Source organism: Drosophila santomea, chromosome 2L, assembly GCF_016746245.2.
Source record: "Drosophila santomea strain STO CAGO 1482 chromosome 2L, Prin_Dsan_1.1, whole genome shotgun sequence".
In the NCBI taxonomy this organism is placed as follows: domain Eukaryota; kingdom Metazoa; phylum Arthropoda; class Insecta; order Diptera; family Drosophilidae; genus Drosophila; species Drosophila santomea.
Window position 1 is genome coordinate 22,234,721 of NC_053016.2, and position 7,983 is coordinate 22,242,703.

Genomic DNA, 7,983 nt, shown 5'->3' on the forward strand with positions numbered 1-7,983 from the left:
TCCACATTTTTTGCGGCGGGCAGGCCTTCTTGACTTCCTTCTCCTAGGGCACAGCTGAGCATGCCCCTAGAGGGAGACAAGAAAAAGACACCCGCACCTGGAAAAGAACAAAAGTTCAACCCGCAATCTCCGCTATCCACTCGCGGTAAGCCAGCACCCAAGTCCGTTAGTCCCAGGGTCAAAACCGCGACTCCCACTCCGAAAGCAGTTTTGCCATCGACCAGTTCGAAGACAACTCCTAGTGTCGTCGTTCGTCACATGGAGTTGCCTTAAACGGCTACCCCACGCATTGGTTCCCGAAAGAAAGGGCAGACTAATCCGTGGTAGTAGAACACGTTTTATTCTGGAAGACTTCAATGTTTCACAATTGCAACTAACTTAACTTATTAGCTCACCGCAGTGTGTCCTCCAACTCTTAAACGACAATGAAAGCTTAATTTTCCGGCAATTTACAATGGCGAAAAACAATGTGCCCAGACACATATGGGCTTACAAATCCTTCCTCATTCGGACTTCTTAAAAATACTAACTAGCCTATCGATAACAATATTCGATCCGCGACATCCCCGACCCCGTGAAGAACCGCTTCACTCAAATCCAAAACTGCAAGTTTAGAGACGGGTCGCATCATTGTCCTAGATAGGCCGTTGTCGTTCACGCGCACCTTAGCGCGTCTGACGACTCCATCAGCTCCGCTGTAGATCTCCTCCACGATGCCCTTGCGCCACTCTCGTCGGGCCAAGGCAGGATCGCAGACGAAGACCATATCACCCTGGTGGATGGGCTCCGTTCGGCGGCACCACTTCTCGCGGCGCACAAGCGTAGGCAGGTACTCCATGACCCACCTCCTCCAGAAACGGTCTCGTAGCAGGCGAGCAATCCTCCACTGCTTCCTCGTAGAACCCTCCTTGGGCAGCTCCGCATCCAATCCAGGCGTATCCGGCAGATTGGCTACTCCCTTGAGTAGATCGTTTGGCGTCAACGGCGCCTCCTGGTCCGCATCCACAGGCAAGTGGGTGAGCGGACGCGAGTTTACAATATTCTCCGCCTCAATCAGGAAACTCTCCAATACATGGTCCCTCGGCGCAACTTCCTTCAGGGTATGACGCAGTACTCTCTTGACGCACTGCACCATGCGCTCCCAAACTCCGCCCTCAGACGGGTTCGCTGGACAATTAAAAACCCATTCAATGCTTCTGCTTGACAACTCACTCTGAAGCTTCTCCATCTCGAATACGTCACCGAAGCGCCTGGCTTCCCTGTCAGCTCCCACGAAGTTCTTGCCGTTATCGCTGCGCAGTCTATATACTGGCCCTCTACGGCAGACGAAGTTCCTGATTGCAATTATGCAGGAATCCGTCGACAGGTCATGCGCCAGCTCCAGGTGAATCGCCCTTGTCGTCAAACACGTAAACAAGGCGACCCAACGCTTTTCCTTGTGACGGGACACAGTCACCAGCAGTGGCCCAAAGTAGTCCAGTCCTGTGTATTTGAATGGCCATCCACCCGCATCCAGTCTGTCTTCCGGATGGGGTCCCATTATCGGCGGCATCGGCCGCGCTCGCTGCAACTTGCACTCGTTGCACGATGAGATGACTCTCCGCATCATACGCCTCATCTTTGTGACCCAGAACTTTGTCCGGATCTCCGCAATCGTAGCATCCACATTTTGATGCTTCATCCTGGCGTGGAAGTCCCTCACAATCAGCTCTGTCAGACTGTGCCTGTGTGACAGTAATACGGGCCTCCTCGCACTGTACGGGATGCACAGTGCGGCATCAATTCTGCCGTAAGCTCGCAGAATCCCGTCCTCGTCTAGGTAGGGCACCAACCCTCGAATGTCGCTCGATCTAGCGACGTCCTGTCCAGTTTCCGCCGACCTCATCTCGTCGGGGAACGACTCCAATTGTGCCTGTCTGACCAACAGGTTCTCCGCGGCCTTGCATTCTGCTGCAGTAAGGCCGTATTCCTCGAGTTCGTTTCGCTGTTTGCGGCACCATCGCGCAAACCGTAGGACCCAGGCTGTGGTCCTCACCAGGCGACTGAAGCTCGAGAATCTCTGAAACGGAATAACAAAATCGTCTGCCGCAACTAATGCAAACTCACAGGGCATCTCTTCTTCATCAGGGGCATCTGGAACACGCTCAGTTCCTTCCTCAGGCCCCGGCCAGCTGGCTCCTGGCTGCCTCAAAAATGCAGGTCCTCTTAGCCACCTTGATTCCTGGCTAAGGTCGACTCCTTTCTGCGACCGCGTCGCATCATCAGCCGCATTGTCGGCTGTAGGCACCCATCTCCATTGGGAAACCTTCGACGACTCCAAAATCTCCGCCACTCGGTTGCCAACAAACTGCTTATACCGGCGGTGGGTGCTGCCGATCCATCTCAGCACCGTCTTAGAGTCCGTCCATAACACCAGGTCCGTGATGACCACACTGTGCTCCTCCTTGACAGTGTTCATCAGCCTGGTTCCAAGAACTGCTGCCTGCAGCTCCAGCCGTGGGATCGTCATCGTTCTCATGGGGGCACACTTCGTCTTCGCACTCACGAAGCTCACCTGCACGTCGTCGTCCTCATATGTGACCCTCCAATAGGCCACCGCCGCGAATGCTGCCTGACTAGCATCCACGAAGACGTGCAACTCTACGGCCCGGACTGCTCCACGCCCAAAATAATGGCGCGGACATCGGAACTGTCCCACGGTGTCCATCTTTTTGCGCCAAATCGCAAAGGCTTTGCTTAACTCCTCCGGTAGTGGTTCGTCCCACTGGATCTTCTGCCTCCAAATCTCTCGCAGCAGCAGCTTCGCTGTAACCATGAGGCAGCACAGGAATCCCAGGGGATCGAACGTTGACATCACCAGGCTCAAATATTCCCTCTTCGTAGGGACTCGATCTCCACTCAGGACGCTGCTTGGCACTCGATGATACTCCACGTTGAATCTGAAGTCATCTGTTGCTACTTGCCAACGCATTCCGAGGATCTTCTCTTCAGCCTCACCCCATCCGACGCTCTTGACTCGACCAGGTCCTAAAGCCGTCTCCACGGTGGGTGAGCTGGATGAAAACTTGCATAATTCGAATCCAGCATCCTTGTGTATCTCCTTCACTCGGGTAGATACGCTGATAGCCTCGCTCTCTGTAGCGAAACTGTCCACGTAGTCATCGACATAATGGTAGTCGGTGATGGCCTTGACCGCTCTCGGATCCGAATCCCGATACTTCAGGGCATTCATAGTCTTCACGTAATGCGCAGCGCTCGGCGAGCAGGCTGCTCCAAACGTCATTACGTTCATCTCGTAGACATCCGGATCTCTCTCGTCGTCGCCATCTCTCCAGAGGAATCGTTGGGAACATCTATCCTCGGGTCGGATCAGCACTTGGTGGAACATCTCCTTGATGTCACCGCAGACTCCGACGGCTCCCTCTCTGAAATGAAAGAGCACAGCCGGCAAAGGCTTATAGTGCTGAGGCCCTTTGTCCAGCTCCGAATTTAGCGAGGTTCCTCCAACTTTGGCTGCAGCATCAAACACAAGCCGTACCTTGCCGGGCTTGTTTGGGTTTTCGACACCAAAATGTGGCAAATACCATAGGCGATCGCTCCTTACCGCGACCTCCTCCGGCTGCAGCCTCCTCGCGTATCCTTTAGATACGTAATCCTTTATAATCCGATCGTATTCCTGCGCCAACGGCTTGTTGCGCTTCATCTTCTTCTCGACGTTGACCAGCCTCCTGTACGCCATCTCATAGCTCTGTGGCAGCACAACGTGGTCGTCCTTCCAGAGTAATCCCGTCTGGTAGCGACGCCCCACTTTCACCGTGGTGTCTTCGAGTATCCTTTGGGCCCGAACATCGTCGCTGGCTGCGACCGGCGGCGCGTGCTTCACTCCAAAGTTCTCCATGTCGAAGTAGTCCTCCACCATCTTTTCCATCGCGTCATCCACTGACACGGCAAGTAGGCAGGACCTCGGTGACGGCGTGGTCGGTTGCCCACTTACAGGCCCAAACACAACCCAGCCCAGCTCGGTTGCGGCCGCATACGGTCCCTCTCGAGCGAACCGCCTCGTCCTAAATGGCAACCCCAGATGTCCGTGATCCAGGCCGATGAGCAGCTTCGGCGCCACGTTGCTGTAAGGCTTCATCGGCAGACGCGCATCCCTGTGCACGCCCTGGACATCTCGTCGGCTCAATGTCTGCATCGGCAAACTCAAATTCGAAACGGCATAAACGTTTTTCAATACATGGCGAGTGGGCTTTCCAACTCCACTTATCTTCAGACTCACCACGTTGGTAGGCTCTCTGGTTGCCTTACCTCCAAACCATTGGATATTTAGCTGCCGACGCTCTCCTTGCACTCCAAGATCCTTTCGTAGCTCGTCATCGATCATCGTGACGGAGGAACCCTCATCTAGGAGCGCATACGTATCCACCTCTCGCCCCGCTCCGTACAGCGTAACCGGCAGTATACGGAACAGTAGACGGCCTCCTTCGGCGTCAACGCAGCTCAAATTCCTCTGCATGGGCGTTCCCGCTTCACGCGGAGCTCCTCTCTCCAGGCTGTTGCTGGGAGCGGCTGGCTGCCGGTTCCTCTCCTGGTCCCTGGCCGGGCTGCGTCTGGAAACTGCTGGCTGCTGGTTCCTCTCCTGGTCCCTGGCTGGGCTGCGTCTGGAAACTGCTGGCTGCTGGTTCCCTTCGTGGCGTCTGAAGCCACCTTGCTGCAGCGGCCTTCGCTCCTCGTCCGCACCATGTAGCAGACGGTGATGCTCCCTTCGGCATCCATTAATCTGGCACTCACCTTGCGTATAGCAGGATCTAGCCGTGTGCCCGCTTCGCAGGCATTTGAAGCAGAGCCGATGCCTCTTCACATTGCTCCACCTTTCCTGTGGCGAGGCTCCAATAAATTCTCTGCAGTTTAATATTCCATGCTGTCCTCCACAGATGGGACAACCTCCATGCCGATCATTCTGTTGATCGCATTCATTATGGTTGACGCTTGCATGTAGAAGTCGACGCCTCGGCTCCTTTCCCTCGACGTCCAAAACCGTGCACACCACGTTTGCGTACTCCTGTAGCCACGCGCTGAAGTGGACTACAGTGGGAAAGGGCGCAATCGTTGCAGCATGCCTGGCCCAGTCCACTCGCTTGCTCATTGGCAGCTTGGCCACAAGCTCCTCCATGAGGGTTGGGTTCCCCAGGTGCTGCTCCGCCTTCGCTGACTGCAAGAAAGCCGCGAGGTTACTCACTCGGGTTGCGAAGGGAATGATCTTCGCCAAATTGTGCTCCGAAATTGGCTGCACCTCTCGCACGTTGTTGAGCTGGCTGCGTATAAGCTGCTCCGGTCGTCCGAACCTAAAGCCCAGCTGCTCCATCACGGCGCTGACATTTCCTGGATGAATCAATAGCGCCTTCACTGCCTCGCGCGCTTCATTCTTCAGCGCCTTCAACAACCTCTGGTTGTTCTCCAGGTCCGTGCAGTTGTACGCTCGGGTCGTCTCCACGAACGCACAGCTGAAGATCGGCCACTCCTCTGGCTGCCCTCCAAATATAGGCAAGTCCGGAAGCTTCCTTGGCCCATATGCTCCCTGGATTCCACTCGGCGTCGTCGCGGCGTAGGATCCGACAAGTGCTGTTGTCGCATTGTGGATGCTCACGCTCGGTAGCACGAGTCCATGCGCTGGCTGCGCAATGCCTGTTGCACACAGCGGCTCCACAAAATAGTTGCTAGTAGTTAGCAATGGCGGTCCACTCGAAGATGGCGGCAGCGTGCATGCCGCACCGCTCGCACCGTCACCGTTGTATGGCACCGACCCGACCCCGTTATGTAAGGCCTCTCCGTTAGATGTGGGTATTGGCTGGTCGCTCCAAAATGGCGGCCGCCCCGACGCTCCACTGTTGGCGCCAACTGCGATTGGCGCGCAATTGGCGGTGCTCACACTTTCCAGGGATCTAGCCTTCTCCAGCTCCCTCTCCAACGCTGCGATCCTCTCCATGAGTTCCAACGCGAGGGGCTGGTTCACTTCCAGTACTGAACTCGCAGCTGTGACAGCAGTACTTCTAGGTTGGGAGGCTACTGTAGTCACCGTAGTGGCCGGGCAAGGAATCGACGCCGCCGTGATGTTCACCCGCGTCCGAGTTTCTGCTCCACTACTGGCTGGCTGCTGACTCACTGTTGTTATAGGGGTGGCTTCTCCTCTGTTCAGCCGGGCACTCTTCCTGGGGGAATGCTGCATCTTTCCCAGCTCCAAAATGGCGGCGCCTCTGCGCGTCCAATATGGCGGCGCCTCTGCGCGTCCAAAATGGCGGCGCCTCTACGCGTCCAAAATGGCGTCTCTGACGCCTCGTGCCGCTGGCTGCGGCCACGGATGCTTGGCGCTCTTTTGCGCCTTCTGACCGCTGGCTGCGGTCTCCACAAATGACGCTTCTTGCGTCTCCTTGTCGCTGGCTGCGACCCGTTCGCATCGGCGTTCGACGCTGGCTGCGTCCCTCTATGTCGTTGGCTGCGACTCCTCTGCCGGTACGTAGCGCTGGCTGCGCTCACACAAATCCTCCTTGCTGGCCGTCTAAACCGTCACTCCAGCTCCGGCAACTCTCTAGCTGGCCGTCTAAACCGTCTTTCCAGCGCAAGTTGCCCCTGCAGTCGCCCTAGGATTGCGAATAAAAGGCTGTCGTCGTTCGTCACATGGAGTTGCCTTAAACGGCTACCCCACGCATTGGTTCCCGAAAGAAAGGGCAGACTAATCCGTGGTAGTAGAACACGTTTTATTCTGGAAGACTTCAATGTTTCACAATTGCAACTAACTTAACTTATTAGCTCACCGCAGTGTGTCCTCCAACTCTTAAACGACAATGAAAGCTTAATTTTCCGGCAATTTACAATGGCGAAAAACAATGTGCCCAGACACATATGGGCTTACAAATCCTTCCTCATTCGGACTTCTTAAAAATACTAACTAGCCTATCGATAACAATATTCGATCCGCGACACCTAGGATTGTCATTTCCCGACCAGTGACGCGAGCGTCTAGTGAGTCTTCTCTATCGAGAAAATCCGAGAGTCCCTCCGCTGTCGGGACTGATTTCCTCCGCGTCACACGCTCTACCACAAAGAAAATGGCATCCTCTGAGCAGCCAACGCCCGCAACCGCAGCGTTGCATAAATTCATCGCCGTCACCGATCGCGTAAGCCTTTTCGAAGCGAAGATCAACACTCCTGATCAATTACAAGTCCGTTTGCAACAGGTGCGAGCCTTATGGGACAAAGTGGAAAGAGAGTACGAAACATGCTCTGACCTAATGGCCCAAGAAGGATCCCTCGACACAGTGTCTATTCTCCAGGCCAAATATGACTACTGCTACTCAGTATACGAGTCATGTGCAGCACAAATTGGCGAAACAATCGACAGAGCAACGCCTCAAGTCGCGCAAGCACCCTCTCAGCCGCTAATTTCGTCCGGCTGCCGCTTACCTCCATGCGACACGGAAGTCTTCGATGGCGACTACCTCCGATGGCCCACTTTCCGGGACCTATTCACGGCAATTTACGTAAACAACCCCAGGCTGACTCCGGTCGAGAAGCTGTTCCATCTCCTAACGAAAACAAGTGGCGAAGCAAAAGCCATCGTGGCGAAATCTCCTCTCACGAATGATGGTTTTGCTTCAGCGTGGGAGGCGCTTCGAGATCGGTTCCAAAACAAGCGACTTTTAGTCAACAGCCAGCTCAAGCTCCTTTTTAACTTGAGTTCACTTTCGCAAGAATCTGGTCATGCTCTAAAAGAGCTACAATCCACGATTCAGGGGTGTTTAACAGCACTAGCGCATTCCCAGGTATCCACAGAAAACTGGGATTGTCTCTTGGTTTTCCTTTGCGCGAGCAAACTGCCCAAGCAGACCCTGTCCTTATGGGAACAGTCGCTAACTGCCAAATCCGAGATCCCAGCTTGGGAAGAAATGAATGCCTTCCTGAGCGAAAGGTATCGGACATTGGAAG

The 7,983-nt window shown here is 54.9% G+C and overlaps 1 protein-coding gene across 4 annotated transcripts; it reads right to left on the reverse strand.

The window, feature by feature from the left end:
- Window positions 1-242: 242 nt before the first annotated feature.
- On the reverse strand, window positions 243-6,971 carry LOC120458123. 4 transcript variants are annotated; one of them, XM_044006896.1, is made up of 4 exons: window positions 6,813-6,971; window positions 557-6,760; window positions 396-498; window positions 250-351 (listed from the first exon to the last, which is right to left on the reverse strand). In XM_044006896.1, the coding sequence occupies exons 2-3, from the start codon at window positions 6,224-6,226 to the stop codon at window positions 490-492; spliced, it is 5,679 nt and encodes a 1,892-aa protein (XP_043862831.1). In that variant the 5' UTR covers window positions 6,227-6,760; window positions 6,813-6,971; the 3' UTR covers window positions 250-351; window positions 396-489. The 4 variants fall into 4 exon arrangements, with proteins under 4 accessions (XP_043862829.1, XP_043862831.1, XP_043862828.1 ...); XM_044006894.1 differs by having other exon boundaries at window positions 243-343; window positions 396-6,760; XM_044006893.1 differs by having other exon boundaries at window positions 396-6,760.
- Window positions 6,972-7,983: the final 1,012 nt, after the last annotated feature.